At 47.6% G+C, this 19,257-nt stretch overlaps 1 protein-coding gene across 2 annotated transcripts in view; it reads right to left on the bottom strand.

Moving 5' to 3' along the window:
• Positions 1–18,993, bottom strand: part of KIF19 (kinesin family member 19) — a 46,484-nt gene extending 27,491 nt beyond the window's left edge. The window contains exons 1-2 of one of the 2 annotated variants that reach the window (XM_028714112.2): positions 18,447–18,993; positions 15,178–15,258 (exon numbers count right to left, since the gene is read on the bottom strand). In XM_028714112.2, the coding sequence (XP_028569945.2) occupies positions 15,178–15,258; positions 18,447–18,491 (126 nt within the window). In that variant the 5' untranslated portion in view covers positions 18,492–18,993. The remainder of the gene's footprint in view (positions 1–15,177; positions 15,259–18,446) is intronic. The other variant, XM_028714105.2, reaches the window with a different exon arrangement.
• Positions 18,994–19,257: the final 264 nt, after the last annotated feature.

Below are 19,257 nucleotides of genomic sequence, written 5' to 3'. Positions count from 1 at the left end.
TTTTGTTTGTTTTTGTGACTGTGTGGAACCCAGTTCAGTTACTGATTGATTGTGTGACTGCAGTACATTGTTTATTGCTTTCATTTTATGGATCAATGGTCTCGTTAGTAAAATTCATGTTAAATTGCTATTTTAGGGGTTGTTTTTAAAAGTATGGAACGGATTAATCCATTTTGCATTACTTTCTATGGGAAAGCGTGCCTTGGTTTTGGAACGCTTTGGTTTTGGAACGGACTTCTGGAACGCATTAAGTTTGAGAACCAAGGTACCACTGTAACAAGATTTGCCCATCCTCTTTATCCTCCCCTTTTAGGAGGAAGCAATAAAGTGGCATCATGCTGACATCGCTTAGAGCAGTGGTTTCCAAACTTAGGAACCACCTACAGCCCATAGCCAATGAAATACCAACTAAAGCGTCTCTGCCTGTTTCTCCCTCCCCGTCTCCGAAATCATGTCCCTCAAGGTACAGAAGCTTTTAATAAGCTGTATAGCACACCAGGATCCCCTGAGCACTAAGACTGCAACTGTGAACTGGCTTCTAACTAATTAGACTGCACAGTGGTAATAAGCTGGGAAATACCCAGCAGAATAAAAATCTGCTAGGAGGAGGGTTAGGATCTGATGTGGGGGAGCCTTCTGGGCTGCCTCACTGCTAACTTATATATCATCACACTAGCCCAGTGGTGTGTTCACAAGTCTGTCACCCAGTGGAGGAGCAGATATCCTCAAAGGGTCTTAGTCAACTGCTACCAGACTCTTTTAACTGGGTGCACCAGTGACGGAACGCTCAGACTTTCTGCATGCAAAGGATGCTTTCTCTCCCACTGAGCTGTGGTCCCTCCCACAAGGCAGGTAGATCTGACCTGAAGGGCATCAGGAAAACTGGAAGGATGGGACAGAAGAAGAGTTTGGATTTGATATCCCGCTTTATCACTACCCGAAGGAGTCTCAAAGCGGCTAACATTCTCCTTTCCCTTCCTCCCCCACGACAAACACTCTATGAGGTGAGTGGGGCTGAGAGACTTCAAGAAGTGTGACTGGCCCAAGGTCACCCGGCAGCTGCATGTGGAGGAGCGGAGACGCGAACCCGGTTCACCAGATTACGAGTCCACTGCTCTTAACCACTACACCACACTGGTGTTAGACAGTGAAATAAAGCAGAAGGCAAGTAGCAGAGAGAGAGAGAGAGAGAGAGAGAGAGAGAGAGAGAGAGAGAGAGAAATACAATAGCTATTAGAGCAGGCATGCCCTCTTTGGAAAAAAGTTTGGACACCACTGTATTAGAGCTTCCACACTGGCTGTTATTCTGAATGCAGGTGTTCCACCCACCTGCCTGTGGATTATTAATCTTCCTTTGTGCTTCTCTCTGATCCCTTCCAACCCTAATCTGATATGACAAAGGGGACAGGTCCATACTAGCTGTGCGGATGCCATTGCTGGTCTCAGATCAGGTGTCTGTTTGCTGGGCTTAATCCCAAGCAGATCAGTAGCCACTAAGGGATATGGGGGTGGGTGGGAAAGGGTGTGTATGTATTCATCGCTGAACTGTTGTGCTATGGAGTCAAAAGGGTTGGTTCCTTACTGGCACCTACAATTCCAGACCCTCCAAGTGTCCCCATTTTCCAGGGACAGTCCCAGATTTACAGAAGCCGTCCCAGATTCTGATTTGATCCTGGAATGTCCCACTTTTCCTTGGGACATCCCTATTTTCATGGGAGAAATGTTGGAGGGTATGGAGTTATGCAACTACACAACCTTTAGAAGACATCTGAAGGCAGCCCTGTGTAGGGAAGTCTTTTAATGTTTTGTTATTTTTTTTAGGGTGGCTGGGGCAACCCAGACAGATGGTTGGGATATAAATAATAACATTATTATTGTTGTCCTTATAAAAGGTAAAGGTAAAGGTACCCCTGCCCGTACGGGCCAGTCTTGACAGACTCTAGGGTTGTGCGCCCATCTCACTCAAGAGGCCGGGGGCCAGCGCTGTCCGCAGACACTTCCGGGTCACGTGGCCAGCGTGACAAAGCTGCATCTGGCAAGCCAGCGCAGCACACGGAAACGCCGTTTACCTTCCTGCCAGTAAGCGGTCCCTATTTATCTACTTGCACCCAGGGGTGCTTTCGAACTGCTAGGTTGGCAGGCGCTGGGACCGAGCAATGGGAGCGCACCCCGCCGCGGGGATTCGAACCACCGACCTTTCGATCGGCAAGCCCTAGGCGCTGAGGCTTTTACCCACAGCGCCACCCGCGTCCCGTTGTCCTTATAGGACACCTCTATTTTCCTTGGAAAATTTTTGTAAAGTATGTATCTGCTATGGGTTGCAGTGTATTTGAGGAATTTTTTTTTTTGCCAGATCCTGGAAAGGGGAATGAAACTATTGGATTTGTATTTAAGGATTTGCTTTCTTTGGGCGGAAATGAGGCTACGGCTAAGTACACACTACACCATTAAAGGACATCCGTCCCTCGCAAAGAATTCTGGGCACTGTAGTTTATGCTGAGCGTTAATGGGAACTGTAACTGTGAGGGACAAACTACAGTGCCCACAATTCTTTGAGGGGAATGAATGTGCTTTGAATGTGCTTTAAACGCATACTGTGTACACAGCCTTATTCTCTTTGGAGCTAGTACCTGGATAAATGAACTTGAATCCCAGAGAGATTTTACCTCAGTGCTGTAGTTTGGCCTTCCGGGAACGACTGCTAAGGCTTCACCTCACAAGATTTGTCTCTCGGCTTGGGGGTGGTTATGTAATGCCAAATGCCAGCCCCTCTGCCCGAGACCTCTGGCACTTAAGAGCTTTCACCGATGATGGGAAGCCTCTCCTTTTCCCAGTTCAACCGTTCAGAGGCAGAACTGGATACCTGCTACAAAAGTAGCTACCGATGGCACAGTAGATGTCAGCATCTGTCCCCCTGTGAGAGCAGCTTGTCATCCTTGCGTGTGCAGAGATCAGATTGCCCTAGACGGCAACGTTAGGTTGGGTTTCACCATCTCCAAGAGGCCTTAAAAGGGGCCGGTGTGTAAGGCAATCGCCATAGTAGGCCGGCAGCAGATAAAAAGAAAAGGGCGGCTTGGGATAAATTAACCAGCGTGGTATTGCCATATCGCAGAATCGCAGAGTTGGAAGGGACCCACGAGGATCATCTAGTCCAACCCTCTGCAATGCAGGAATATGCAGCTGTCCTGTATGGGGATCGAACCTGCAACCTTGGCATGATCAGCACCACACTTTAACCAACAGATCCCCACTCAGCCAGTGTTACTTTGAGCCAGAGTCAGCCTTAATTACCAACCCCGCATGGTTGTTGTGAGGATGAAATGAAGATGGAAAGAAGCGCCTAAGCAGTGCCTTAAGCTCATTGGAGGAAGAATGGGAAATTGAGTGTGGTAAATAAATAACTTAAGGAACATTTCTTGGGGATTCCCTAGTATGTCAGAATCTGCCACCAATATTATTCTCCTTTTAAGATCCTTATGCCAGTGTGGTGTAGTGGTTAAGACTCGTAATCTGGGGAACCGGGTTCGCTTCCCTGCTCCTCCACATGCAGCTGCTGGGTGACCTTGGGCCAGTCACACTTCTTTGAAGTCTCTCAGCCTCACTCACCTCACAGAGTGTTTGTTGTGGGGGAGGAAAGGAAAGGAGGTTGTTAGCCGCTTTGAGACTCCTTAGGGTAGTGATAAGGTGGGATATCAAATCCAAACTCTTCTTCTTCTTCTTATCACTGAGTTTATGTCAATCAAGAGCTCCCATTGCGAGCATTTACAGCAAGAGCCATGTAAAAGGATTTCAATGCCACTGAAGCCACATTACCATTCTCTGACATTACCGCTGTGGTCTAAACCACTGAGCCTCTTGGTCTTGCCGATCAGAAGGTCAGTGGTTCGAATCCCCGCAACCGAGTGAGCTCCCGTCGCTCTGTCCCAGTTCCTGCCAACCTAGCAGTTCGAAAGCATGCCAGTGCAAGTAGATAAATAAGTACCGCTGCGGTGGGAAGGTAAACAGCGTTTCTGTGCGCTCTGGTTTCCATCACAGAGTTCTGTTGCACCAGAAGCAGTTTAGTCATGCTGGCCACATGACCCGGAAAGCTGTCTGTGGACAAACATCAGCTCCCTCGGCCTGAAAGTGAGATGAGCGCCGCAACCCCATAGTCGCCTTTGACTGGACTTAACCGGCCAGGGGTCCTTTACCTTTACCTTTTACCATTCTCTTACATTAATCAGGTAGAAATGGTTGCAAATGGGGCACAAATAGCTCTGAGCAGACACAGCAGCAAACCAGAGGGAGGAAGGATTGAGAAGGGGGAAGCACCCAAGACAAAGCAAAGGAGCGACTTTTATCTTTAAGCACTGAATGTAGTTCAGTATAGCTGCTCCTCCACCCCACCCACCCCCATTTTCCTGCTCCACAATTTCAATTCGTGGTTGGAATCTACATGGAACGGGCAGGAAGGATCCCACATGCATATGGCGTGCCTCAGAAATCAGTTGCGGATTTGAATTCCTGACAGGATAAGACTCTAAATACTATGGTAACTCAAACACACATTTCCTCTGGCCTTCAACATTTGAGATGGGTACTGAAATGTAGGTAGGTTCCCACGTGGCAGGACACAGTGATAACAGCAATAACTTTTATTGAACTAACAGAACTGGACAACAGGGGCAAAGCAACTGCTTATATACATTTCTGGAGGCCTGGGCCACTCCCACTCCCAACGTGATTGGTTGTCTAAACTTCCAAGCTGCGAATCATGACTCAGAGTTTAAGGGCCAATGGCAGAGGCCCAAATCCTGAAATGTTCTGTGATTGGATATCAGACCACAGGGGCTCAGAATTCTGAGTCCAGACTCAAGCTCAGGGAAACACAGACCACTGAATACATCACAGATACTTTCAAGCAGGGCTATTTTTTCAGAAAAAGAGGTGCCAGAACTCACCACAAATGCTTCCCTTTTTTTCTTACAGTGGCAATTGCACCAACCTGAGAGGTGCCAGAACTCTGGCTGATAAAAAAGCCCTGCGTTTAGGTCCCACCCTATTCTTGTATTTTAAATTTGTTTATAACTGTTTTTAATGTTGTTGTTAATGTTGTTGTGACGCACCCTGGGACATATCACAATTTTAAATAAATTTCACTGAGATTAGGGATGTGTTGTCTCCCTCCTTCCTCTCAGAACTGGGATTTGAATGGTTACTCTCTTTCAGGTGGAGCCACAGGTAACTCTCAGCAACAAGAACAGCCTGTGCTGTTGGCAGCTCTCTTGCCCATTGTGCCCGAAGAAGCAGGGCATTGTTTCTGGGGCCATTCATGGGCGCTTTGTGAGCAACGCCAAAAATTCAATTGGCCGGCCTCATAACTTCGCTTGGACAAATGGGCCTCTGTGCGATTCTGTCCTGAGGTTTGTGCAGAGGATCTGAAGGAAGAGAGAGGGAAGGTGACCTACTAGGGAGAGGGACACAGGATGGTCTCCTCTTCCTCCCCTTTAAAACCAACAGACAAAACTCCCCCACCACTACTGCGACAGAGGTTAGATCCCCTATCTTTAACAACTGGTAACAATTCAACAGGAAAATCTTTACTCCCACTAACACATATCCATGCTAGGAAACAACCTCGCCAGTTGATTTCTGCCTATACTGTATAATGAGAGTTGTTAAAAGCACAGTAATGAGAGACAGGAAAAGCTGACTGAGAGGAAACTGTGAATCTCTGCATGATTATTTGCTCCGACTAAGTTTCCTCCCAGTAAGCTTTCTCCAGGGGCAGCTAATTCTCCTACATCTTTGCTTTTGGTGCTGTTGGGTCACCCAACCACATAACATGTCAGCCTCAGTTGGTTAGAGTGTGGTGCTGATCAGGGCTGTCTTACCCATAGGCGCAAGGGGTGCGGGGCACCCGGGCACCAGGCTCTCAGGGGTGCCAGGCCGAGAGTCCGGAGCCTGACAGTTGAGTCCGGGGAAGAGCCCACCCGTCGGTCGGAGTGCCGTGACGGGCTCTTCTGCTGCGGGCGGCTCTGCACCACGAATTAGGAGGTGACCGAGCCAGCGAGACGCTAAGGCAGCCGGTCGGCTCTGCCCTCCTGCACGCCTGGGACTGGGCAACCGGGGGGGCGGGGTGACGGGCGGATGTTTGCACCCCAGCATCTCATATGCTTAAGGCAGCCCTGGTGCTGATAACACCAAGGTGGCAGGTTCAATCCCTGTATCGGACAGCTGCATTGCAGGGGGGCTGGACTAGATGATCCTCAGGGTCCCTTCCAACTCTACAATTCTGTGATTTTATGTATTATTCAGCCTTAGAGGAGGCTGCATCTCTGCACGACCCATTTCTCTAATCTTGTCACCTTTCTTTTGGAGAGGCACTCTCAGAACAGCAAGTCTTGCTAAAATACGAGATCTTTTAAATATAAACAACAACAACAACCGTGTTCATAAGTTTTGTCCTCTATAGGCTGCAACGCTGGCAGCATTGTCTCACACAGAAGACCAGAACAAGAGAAATTAAATCGAGCTGAAATACACAAACAGGGGATGTATCAGAAAATAATTGCAGCCATAAGGTTACAAGGAAGAAGAAAGACAAGGACTAACACAGATCAATAACTGCAGGGTATGGACTCCTCTTACAGTGTGTAATTCTGACTCTTTAACATCTCTGAAAGTAAACCTTTGGGCATCAATCAAAACGAAGTGTTCCTCCCAATTGAATTCTGCTCAGCTATCAGGAGTTTTGAGGGGGAAAGCTAGGAAATTGTTTGTTTGTGCTGCTGTCAAATCTCTCCTGGCCGCTTCTGGACAGACACATCAGAAATTACAGAACACTACAAATGACTCCTACAAATTTTGCTGCGGGGATGGGAACGCAGGACCTTCCGTCGAAGGAAGCATCTTCTCAAGACTGTACATAGCCGAGACACAGAATAATCTAAAAGAATCTCTCCTTTGAGGCAGGGCATTCCCTTCCAACATTTCTCTGATGAAAACAGACAGTCCTGGTGAGCGGGTGGAGATGCGAGACTTGCTTTCCACATGTGACGCTTTTAGAAAGCAGCTCAGCTTGCGGGTGGGTGTGTTGTTTGCTCTGTTTTGTTTTTCCACCTACAGGTTTTATCTCACTGCTGGTCGACAGGCAAATCAAAATGTGTGTATATTTAAATTAATAAGCAAACACAAAGGAATAACATACTCTGCCACGCTTTCTGGGTGGAAAACCTGGGGAGGAGAAATGGCCTCTGGAAACAAAAGGGTTCCTCTTGGGTGAAGGAAGAGAGAAATGGGATCCAGGACGAATATTTAAGCGACAAGGCGGATAGTGGTGGGAAGTAGGGGGAGGAGAGAGAGGTGGGAAAATATTGTTAAAAAAGGTGTAGCCATAGGTATATCGGTGTATTCAAATCTGAATTGTCAAATTGTGTTATTATTGTTATTATGGTTATTGTTGTATGTTTCTTTTGCGGTTGTTGCTTGTATCAAAAAAATGATTAAATAAATTAAAATTTAGAAATGGGATTCAGGAAGCACCAGCACCACAGTCATGGCAGTGTCTTGAAAATGGAGGGTACCGGGTGTTGGTGAAGGGGATGTACATTCTTGACCTAGACTAGACAACTTCCTGGTGAAAACTCTCTTCTAGGATAGAAGTGGAACATGTTTTGGTTCTGTTCTTTTGAAAATTAAATGCTTTTCGGTGAACAGGGATAGACAGATATGAGAAATAAGATACAACCTGAGACCTGGGCCCCCAGGGATTGGGCAGGCTGAAAGAATGAAAGCTCTCTTTCTTTTTCTCTTGCAGGCCCTGTAAAGTGGTTAGAGAGCTGGGCCTAGGAGACCAGGGTGCAAATCGTGACCCAGCCACGAAGCCTTAGTATAGGGTGACCTTGGACCAGTCACACTCTCTGGGCTAAACCTACCTCACAGGTACAGATAGGTAGCCGTGTTGGTCTGCCATAGTCAAAACAAAAAAAAATTCCTTCCAGTAGCACCTTAAAGACCAACTAAGTTAGTTCTTGGTATGAGCTTTCGTGTGCATGCACACTTCTTCAGATACACACAGGGTTATTGTGTGACACAGAGAGGAGGGGGGCAACATATGCCCCCTTGAGCTTCTTAGAGGAAAGTTGGGCAATCATAAACAAACTGAGCTCTGAGTAAAATTTAAAATGTACTAATTAAGCCCTGGCCACAGCGACGGGCTTATGACAAAGCTATTGCCGGTCACAGGCTTGAGGAGGGAGTGGGGCTTATATTTCTCAAAGGGGTCTCTAGTAACCCCTGCATTAGCCCCCGGGAACAGTTCTGGCACGGTTCCTCCTCCCTGCTTAACCCCCACTTTTTGACTCCAGAGTATTGTTGCCATGACAACAAGTCACTCCCATAAACAATGGGCTGGCATGGCCGATAAGGCATCCACGAGGGAGGCTGTCTCCAAGGCAACCCCCTTTATAGGAGAAGAGGGGGGGAGATGGAGCCCTCCATTCCGTATCACTGGGGGAGCAGGAATAACCACGATAAGGATCAACAGAAACTTGCATCTCCTCACAAGCGGGCGCCAGTTCCCGTTCTCCAAAGGAACCTTCTTCATTTGAACCATTTCAACGCCTACTGTTGCCAAAATGGGGGGGGGGGGGGGGAGGAGGCAGGAGAAGCAGCTGTAGGTCAAAGCAAAGGAAACAGCGAGGCACAAGGATTAGAGGAGTTGCAAGGCTGCGTTTTAATGTTTTGATATTTTAATGCTGTATTTTAATCTTATTTTTAAGTTGTATCTCAATCAACTTGTTTTTATTATTGGTTGTTAGCCGCCCTGAGCCCGGTCTTGGCTGGGGAGAGCGAGGTATAAATAAAATTTATGATGATGATGATGATGATGATGATGATGATGATGATGGAGCCCTTTGACCATTTATGATCATCAGCAACCTAACCCTTGGTCACACGAGACTCGTATCCATTTATAACACGCTCACGTGCAGTGATTTCTTAGACGCATGTCCCTTCTGTGGAGGAAATCTACAGCAGCTGCATGCTGTTCTATATATTATCACCAGGCCTGTTTTCGTCACAGCTACTGTGGACTTTCTGCCATGTATACATGCAGTGAAACAGACAGATAACTATGTACGCTTGATTCCCACAGGGGTAGCGGTGTTTGTCTACAGCAGCAAAGGCGAGGATGGGTCCTGCGACATCTTCAAAGCTTACTAGCCTCTGGTTTTTAGTTTATAGTTCGGTGGGTCACGAGGCTCTTTGTTGTTTTGAAACAAACACGGATTCCCCACAGGCAGGCAGAAATAATAGTTTGGCTGTAAACAGCTCCATTATCCCAGACTCAATATTCTGGGTGTAGACATTTGCCAGCCATTATCCTATCCTGAACCTGTTGGACTAAATACCCCCTCTTATATACAACCTGTAATAATCAGCTCAGCAAATTTTGGATTTCCATCTCCTCCTTCCCAGTTTTGCTATCCCTTCAAGACAAGTCTCATGTTCTTCCTTCTTCATTGCCTGTCCTACTTGATTCTATCGAACCTACAAATTCACTACAGTGGTACCTCGTTTTAAGAACAGTCCAGTTTAAGAACGATTCGGTTTACAAACTCTGCAAAACCGGAAATAGTGTTCTGGTTACTGAACTTTACCTCAGTCTAAGAACGGAATCTGAACGGTGGAAGGGCACCGGCGACAAGAAGCCTCATTAGGGAAAGTGGGCCTCGGTTTTAGAATGGTTTTGGTTTAGAAAGGTTCCTGCCCCGTTGCTGCATCTCCAACAGATATCACTATAGTTTTTATACATTTTTGCCAGTCTGACCGGGGTCAGGTACCACAGATTAAGTTCATAAACCGAGGTACCACTGTACTCTCAAATTGCCTACTGCCCCCTTCCATCTTTAGCTTGTTTCACAAGAATGTAGGAAAGGTGAAAAACCAACCAATTTATAAATTCCCCAAGCTATACCTGTTCTTTCTTTCTTTCTTTCTTTCTTTCTTTCTTTCTTTCTTTCTTTCTTTCTTTCTTTCTTTCTTTCTTTCTTTCTTTCCTTCCTTCCTTCCTTCCTTCCTTCCTTTTCTTCCTTTTTAAAAAAACACACCTTCTGTTTTCCTGATGCCCCAGCGACATTCTGATTATGACTTTTCCTTTTCATTTGGGTAGCATTAAAATTATATTATTGGAGCCAAAACTCAGAGGGATCAGACAGAAGCATACAGCTGCAATCAGGGGCATTTTTCTGGGGTAGCCTAGAGGACATGAGCTACAGGTCTCTTGGATAGGACCCAGATCTCCTTCCCCAGACCCAGACAGGTTTTAAAAAAATAATCTTTACAAAGCAGCTGAGCAAAGCACTGTGCCAGTCTAACCTCAATTTCTTGCCATCTTAATATGCCAGAGTTCCTGCCACGTGTGCCGTACTAGGTGCAGGAAACTCTGTAAAGGAAAGGAACAGACTGCATGTCTACACAAGGATTGAGAGCACAGAGATTGGAATTTGGGCTTTGTAAACCTCTTAAGTGTTTGGTGTGGGAGCTGTAGACTTCGGCTGTCCATTGAAGTGGATGAGCTGTGCTTTCGCCTACAGTCGTACATTTGTTGTCGAACGCTTTGGTACTCGTACGTTTAGGCTCCCGAATGATCGAAACCTGGAAGTAAGTGTTCTAGTTTTCGAACTTTTTTTGGATGCAGTTTCTGCTATTGTTTCCGGCATGCCCGTGTAATCAGAAGCCTTGGTTTCCAAACATTTCGGAAGTCAAGTGGACTTCCAGGACACATTCTGCTCGAAAACCAAGGTACGACTGTATTCTCAACTTCTATGTATTTGTAAATGAACTCAAATATTACAAAATGCAAAGAAGCCCTGAGTGACCATCTTTCAGGGGGAACCTAACACATCCAAGTTCAGCCCTTCTGCAGCATCTTATAACTCAGAAAAGTGGGCTGAGTGTAACAGTATAATGAGGATTAATCCCTCTTTAAAGCTGCCTTCATCTGTCTTGGAAAACACACACACACCTGCCTACAGTTCTGAGAAGATCCAGGAAGGCTCTGCATTGCCCAGACATGATGCAATTCCTCAAACCAAAGCAAATGTAGCACACGGACGCAACAGCTTGGCTCCCCCCGGGGACTGTCTGAGTCTCAGGAGCCAGCTTGCAGAGTCAATTTGCAGCCAGCATTTCCCAGCAACTCTCAAGAGGAGTCCAAGAATATCCTTCTAATCAGCAGACCTAATTTCTCTCCTGACTCCAGCAAACAGGGAGACAAGCAGGGCTCCTTAGCAGCTGCTAATGAGAATGTTCAATGGCATAGACCAAGTCCAGAGATGGTGTTGTAGAGAACTGGGAATCTCAGCTTACCTTCTGTGCTCTGAGGAACCATAGGATGACAAAGGGTTATGATGAAAGACAACAGCACACCCATGAGAAACGCTATGGAAAACATTCAGCTCAGGAGGAACAGAGCAGGCCCACACACACTTGTGGATGGCAACGTGTTGCCCTTAAGCCCAGCACAGTGCAGCTCCAAATGGCAACTATTAGCAGTGGCGTAGCGTGGGTTGTCAGCACCCGGGGCAAGGCAAGTAATTTGCGCCCCCTAACCCGTGGATTTGCGCCCCCTAACCCGTGGATTTGCGCCCCCTAACCTGTGGATTTGCCCTAACCCCAGATGTTGCGCCCGGTGCGGCCGGGCCCCCCTGCACCCCCCACGCTACGCCACTGACTATTAGGAAGTGAAGATGGAAGAAACAAACGAAACAGAGAGAGCATAGGAAATCTAGGAAAGAGGAGACCCTGCAGAAGCCAGTGAAGGAGCCGCTGGGGCTATGTGAACATTGGTGTGCAACTGAAGTAGCCAACCAATAGTTCAGCATCTGGGGCCTTGGGCGATTGCCTCCATCTGGTACGCAGGCTGAGACCCTACCTGCCTGCAGGTGACCCAGAAACTACAACTAATCCAGAATGCGTCAGCTAGACTGGTGACTGGGAGCAGCCACCAAGACCATATAACACCGGTCTTGAAAGACCTACATTGGTCGGTATGTTTCCGAGCACAATTCAAAGTGCTGGTGCTGACCTTTAAAGCCCTAAACGGCCTCGGCACAGTATACCTGAAGGAGCATCTCCACCCCCATCGTTCAACCCGGACACTGAGGTCCAGCGCAAGAAGTGAGGTTACAGGGAACCAGGCAGAGGGCTTTCTTGCCAGTGGAACCTGCCCTGTGGAACACCCTCTCATCAGATGTCAAGGAAATAAACAACTATCTGACTTTTAGAAAACATCTGAAGGCAGTCCTGTTTAGCGAAATTTTTAATGTTTGAAGTTTTATTCTGATTTTAGCAGTGGCGTAACGTGGGGGGCGCAGGGGGTGCCGGCCGCACCGGGCGCAACATCTGGGGTTAGGGCAAATCCACGGGTTAGGGGGCGCAAATCCACAGGTTAGGGGCGCAAATCCATGGGTTAGGGGGCGCAAATTACTTGCCTTGCCCCGGGTGCTGAAAACCCACGCTACGCCGCTGGATTTTAGTGCTCTGTTGGAAGCCGCCCAGAGTGGCTGGGGAAACCCAGCCAGATGGGCGGGGTATAAATAATAAAATTTATTATTATTATTATTATTATTATTATTATTATTAGTGCCACATGGCAGAGTTGGCCTTGCGCAAAAAACAGTTTAATCCCCAAATGCATAGTGACAGTTTCCACAACTGTGCTCATGGGAACTTTTGGATTCCTCATTTGGAAGCCAGCTACCGCAAACAAGCATCCCTGAAGAAAGCAAAGGTGCTCAGTTCATCGGCTCAAGAGAGGGGCAGCAGCCAAGCCCAGGGTGAACCCAGAGTGTGCCTTATTGTACCCCAAAATCCACTGCACGATGCAGTGATTCCTCAGCAAGCAAGCCGATTGAGAAAGGGATCTCTGCAGATATAAAGTCTGGTCTATGTCATCCCTGCTACCTGGGCTCGAGCATGTACACAGCTTTAAAAAATAATATTATTAGTCCAAAGCCCTCTATTACTTGATTTCTCAGCAATCTCCTCCCCCTGCAATGATAGTCTTCAGTGTCAAGTCACTAGGATCCCCCTTTCTCATTCACTTTAACATTTGCCAGTGCCTCCACACTGTCAGGGCTTCATTTGGAAGAAGGCCAAGCCTGCTTTCTGTGCCACAGTGCCTAACCTTAAGAATAAAGAGGAGAATTCATTTATAAGATTCAGTAGATGGCAAGAAGAAGAGAAGGAGAAGAGTTTGGATTTGATATCCTGCTTTATCACTACCCGAAGGAGTCTCAAAGCGGCTAACATTCTCCTTTCCCTTCCTCCCCCACAACAAACACTCTGTGAGGTGAGTGGGGCTGAGAGACTTCAAAGAAGTGTGACTGGCCCAAGGTCACCCAGCAGCTGCATGTGGAGGAGCGGAGACACGAACCCGGTTCCCCAGATTACGAGTCTACCACCCTTAACCACTACACCACACAAGAACACGAAAGTGTCCAAGGCCCACCATGAGGAATGCAAGTTCATGGCCCCATCGTCTTTGGAGGGGCTGAACCTGCTTAGCAGGAATCATAAAATTGTAGAGTTGGAAGGGACCATGAGGACCATCTAGTCCAACTCCCTTCAATGCAGGAATCTTTTGTCCAACGTGGGTCTCGAACCCACAACCCTGAGATTTAGAGTCTCACACTCTACCAACTGAGCTATCCCTCCAGGAAGTAGCTCAGAACACGTGCCTGCATTTGACAGATCCCACAATCAGTCTCAGGCAACTGAGTTAAGAGGACTAGATAGGAGGGGGTGGAGGACGGCCACTGCCTGAGTCATTGGAGACTTCCTGGTATCCAATAACGGACTAGATCAGCGGTTCTCAACCTGTGGGTCCCCAGATGTTGTTGGACTACAACTCCCATCATCCCTGAGCTCTGGCCTTGCTAGCTAGGGGTGATGGGAGTTGTAGTTCAACAACATCTGGGGACCCACAGGTTGAGAAAGGCTGAACTAGATCAATGGTAGCAAGCATGGTGCCCTTCAGATGTTGCTGGACTACAATTCCCAAGAATCTCAGCCAACACGGTCAATGGCCAGGGATGATGGGAACTGTAGTCCAAGTGTAGTCTGGAGGGCATCGTATTGGCTACTACCAAGCTAAATGAACCAATAGGATAACCAACAGGCAAAGCAGCTTCCTCTACTTCCTATATGGGATGCATTTTCCAGCCTTTGAGATGATGCACCAGAACTTCTGGATCAGAGGTCGCGTTGCCCAGGCAGCTTGGAGCCTCAGGGACCCTCTTTATGCAACAGATTACTCCTTTCAGCAGCCCTGAACTCTTGGTGGATATTGCACCACCAAAGTGTTGGTGTTGACCTTTAAAGCCCTAAACGGCCTCAGCCCAGTATACCTGAAGGAGCATCTCCACCCCCTTCTTTCTGCCCAGACACTGAGGTCCAGCACCGTGGGCCTTCTGGCGGTTCCCTCACTGCGATAAGCAAAGCTACAGGGAACCAGGCAGAGGGCCTTCTTGGTAGTGGCGCCCGCCCTGTGGAACGCCCTCCCATCAGATGTCAAAGAGATAAACAACTACCTGACATTTAGAAGACATCTGAAGGCAGCCCTGTTCAGGGAAGTTTTTAATGTGTGACATTTTAATGTATTTTTAATCTTTGTTGGAAGCCGGCCAGAGTGGCTGGGGAGACCCAGCCAGATGGGCAGGGTACAAATAATTTATTATTATTACAGTGGTACCTCGGGTTACATATGCTTCAGGTTACATACGCTTCAGGTTACAGACTCCACTAACCCAGAAATAGTGCTTCAGATTAATAACTTTGCTTCAGGATGAGAACAGAAATTGTGCTCCAGCAGCGGAGTGGCAGCAGGAGGCCCCATTAGCTAAAGTGGTGCTTCAGGTTAAGAACAGTTTCAGGTTAAGAACAGACCTCTGGAACGAATTAAGTACTTAACCCGAGGTACCACTGTATTATTATTATTATTACAGTACTATTATTTCAGTGACATGTGCTGCATTATGTGTGTGTTTGTGTTTAAATTATTGAAACCCATCTGCATAACTCATCCTCGATGCTGGATTTCAAAGTCCCATCTCAAGAACTCATCCGGCACCATCCCCAGTCCCCTTCCCACCACTTTGCAAGGCATCAGGAAGGAGGACCCCATGGTACCTGATCATCCACTTTGTGAGCTATGAGCGTGGCTCCTTCTTCCAGCTCTGCTAAGCTGACCGGCCGTATGCGAAGAGCCACCTAGAATACAAAGAGGAGATGGATTATGAGCTACAGAGGGATTCCACCCCTACTGATTCAAGGAAGATGAGGAGGAGAAGGGGGTGGGGTGGGGAGAGAGAGAGACGCTTAGCACCTTCATGGGAGTCATGGCTGTCCAGAGACAAAAAACATGAAGAAAGTTCCTTCCACTTCCGAACTTTCTTCGGTCAATTTCTTCCACCACCGCCCTGCCCAGTGTGCTTCACCTGAGCATCGCCTGCCTAGAGAGAGAACCTGCGTCTCTCAGAGGCCTTGGCAGGCAGCCACACACAGACAATTACAGTCTTTTTCCCTGGATGAAAGGAAACACTGTCCAGAAAGCAGCATCTCTGACTTCAGACACCGCTGAGCCATGGGTCTACAGAAGCTGCTGCAGCCACGTGAGCCAGCAAGGTTCATTTCTTTCCCCCACTCGCCCTCTAAAGACAACAGCCCAGAGCTGCAAGATGTTCCATCACTGGAGCTGTTTGTTTACCAAAATGCCCACTTTCTCATCACATGAGGTCCAGAATTTGGAAGAAAGGCTTTCAGGACACAATCTAGAGGGTATACTTTCTAGGCAAGACTGTACCTTGGCGTTTGAGAAGTTAAAACACAGCTGGTTTTAAATCAAGCACAGCAGCTCCTGAAAAAAACAGGCCTTATTCTTATGTTGGGTTCAGTCTGAAAGATCCGCTTGTTTCTTATTCTTCCTTCAACAGAAATGCCCTTGAAAGGTTTTTTCCCTCAAAAACCCCCACACCATTTTATACAGCATCACATGGGCTGCCGTTAAGAAACTCGTTGCTGTTTCTAAACCACCCCTCTAAACCCTAAATAATAATAATAATAATAATAATAATAATAATAATAATAATAATAATTTACTTATACCTGCCCATCTGTTTAATGTCATTTTGTCATACGCACACAGTAGAACTTCACCTATCTTAAGCTGGAGCATCATTCAAAAAAGCAGAGAGGAAATCGAAGTCTACATAACTGAAATGCAATTCTACATCTACTGCTTTTTGCATTTTTACTGTTCCTACGGCAACTGCTTTTGTTTCTGATCTGTTTTATGGTTTTCTTTTGTAGGCTATCTTGAAAATCTAGATTTAAAAAAATATGGTTTTTTAAAAAAATGTCTGCATAACTGAGATACAATTTACAAATGACTGTATACCTAGGAATTAGAATTTTATATGACCAGAGTTTAGATAAAGCACTCTCTCTTGTGCAACAGGTGTAACTGCTCATTTAATTAGCTGGTTAGTTAGAATATGGATATACTGTACTGCTTTTCAATAAAAGTTATCGAAGCACTTTACACAGTACAATGTTGGCTTACAAACGTTCTTGAATAAAGTTGGTTACATTCTCAGTAGGGGTGGCTCCACATATATGCCTTCTGGTCTAGGCTCCTATATAGGTAAAGGTAAAGGGACCCCTGACCATTAGGTCCAGTCGTGACCGACTCTGGGGTTGTGGAGCTCATCTCGCTTTATTGGCCGAGGGAGCCGGCGTACAGCTTCCAGGTCATGTGGCCAGCATGACTAAGCTGCTTTTTGCAAACCAGAGCAGCGCACAGAAACACCGTTCCTTCCCGCCGGAGCGGTACTTATTTATCTACTTGCACTTTGACGTGCTTTTGAACTGCTAGGTTGGCAGGAGCAGGGACCGAGCAACGGGAGCGCACCCCATCGTGGGGATTCGAACCGCCGACGTTCTGATCGGCAAGTCCTAGGCTGTGTGGTTTAACCCACAGTGCCACCCGCGTCCCCAGGCTCCTACATAGGAATATAGAAATCTGCCTTATACTGAGACAGACACTTGAGACATCACGTGCTCTACCACTAAGCCACAGCCCCTTCCCCTATTACTCTCTCCCCCTCTGGCCCCATCCCTCTCTGTGCTTTTTCTCTCCATCATTTCCTTTTACATTGAAAGATCCATGAGGCAGGACCCTGTTTTCACTTCATACTTATGTGGCCCATGCCTTTGTGCTGAGGGTGCTCCAATTAGCACAGGCCTAGGCAAACTCGGCCCTCCAGATGTTTTGGGACTACAACTCCCATCATCCCTGACCACTGGTCCTGTTAGCTAGGGATGATGGGAGTTGTAGTCCCAAAACAGCTGGAGGGCCGAGTCTGCCTATGCCTGAATTAGCATAATTGTGTAGGAAAACACAGCAGGCTGCATGTACATTGCAACCGGAATTGAATTATCTGAATGTTGATTGCCAAAATGATCCCATTGTGCACGACAATTGCCACTCTATGCCATGAACACACAACAATTGACTCCTGGTTATCATCATGCCAGTTTTCATTATTTTCATCCCAGGGTAGCCCCTCTCCACTCCTTATCCAAATATCGATTCAGATACACAAGGCTACACAGGTCCGGTGTGATGCAATGCACACAGCAAAATACTCAGGAGCTTTTCCCTAGGCGTGCACCAGAGGCAACAGCCACAATGCACCCAGACTCCTTAAGAAACAGGTAGACAAGACTCTCCACCAAGATGCAGCCTGCCTAACCATCATTGGATAACATTTTATTTAGCAACACTTTGTTTGTTTGTTCACCCTAAGCTCCCAGGGTGCGTTATAGCATTAAAAGCAATATTTAAAATAACTTATACTATAAAGACAGTGCTTAAGCAGCCTGAAGTTTTATCTGCACCTAGGGAATAAAACTAGTGGACAGGAGAACTGACACATACTTTGCTATCCCAAGTCATTATTTGCAGCTAAGTATGTTTACAGGGCTTGACCTCTTAGGTCTGGGGCATAAGATAAGAGGATTTAGTTCCCTGCATAACTACAGCTATTCTAACCTGCCAGACGGGCTGCGCTGATAGAGTCAGCGAAGCTCTCTCTGGATCCCATTTTGATAAGGGAGACAGCTGATCATCTAAGACCAAGGGGCACCCTTAGGAACCTACTTTGACCTTTCATATACTTACCGTCTAACACAACCAACTCAGCTATTAATCAACTCGATCCCCATGCCGTTGTATTCGGGTTTCTTTGCCAATGGCGTGCGCGTGTCCGTGCGTGTATACCATTTCAAAAAGCGCTTGCCAACTTTTGTTTCTCGTCCTGCTGATGGACTTCACCGCCCGCTTCCCTTCCTTTTCACCCCTGGAGAGGACTTGGAAACAAGGAGCCCCTTTCACTCACCGTGAGCTGCTGGTCCTTGGAGTCGCCCGTCTCCTTCATGATCATGACAGGTGCGCACCCAGAAGGCGAGGAGGGTGGATGGAAAACCGGGGGCTGCTGGGTGGGAACTAACAAACAAGCGTCAGCCACGTGCGGATCCTCCTTTTGACTTCTCGATTTCACCTCTTTCTCTCTTCTTTACCCGAGGCTGGTCCGTTTCAGGCTCAGTTCATTCCGACCGGGAAAAGCCAAGCGGGCGCTTCTCAATCCGAGGCAAGACTTGGGAGGCGTCGCCATTCAACGGGCGCCCGCACCTTGCCAAATTACGCGCGCGCCTTCCCTTTTTGGAGAGCTGCCGCAAGCTGCAGCTCCGCCAGCGCCTCGCCTTGGGGGACTCTGCCGTTCCCCATCTGGGATCTGCAGAGACTCAGCCTTTTCTCTGCCCCCGCCGTCTCGCGCCTCTCTCTCTCTTCCTCTCGCTGCCTCCTGGTGTTTCGGGTCCCCTGGAGATCTTTCCAAAGTGTACACAACAACCGGGCGCGCGGGAGGCTTCCTCTTGGTGACACAGAGGCGCGCGATTGGCTGGGCTGCGCGGTCTTGTCCTGCTCCGCGTCGCCCTCTGGCGCCTAGTACCGAAGAGGGAGTGGGTTGCGGGTGCCAAGGAAGGATAGAATGATGGGATCGTAGAGTTGGAAGGGATCCCCCCCCCCAATTTCATCTAGTCCAACCCTCCTGCAATGCAGGAATCTCTGCTGAGAAGCATCCATTGCAGATGGCCAGATAGAGAAGGACCTGCGGTGGCTGCAGCCAGAGAACTCAGCCCGTTTCCAGA

The sequence above is a fragment of the Podarcis muralis genome, chromosome 2, assembly GCF_964188315.1.
Source record: "Podarcis muralis chromosome 2, rPodMur119.hap1.1, whole genome shotgun sequence".
In the NCBI taxonomy this organism is placed as follows: Eukaryota; Metazoa; Chordata; class Lepidosauria; order Squamata; family Lacertidae; genus Podarcis; species Podarcis muralis.
The sequence above is the reverse complement of the archived record's forward strand: the minus strand, read 5'-3'. Positions and strand labels throughout refer to the sequence as shown.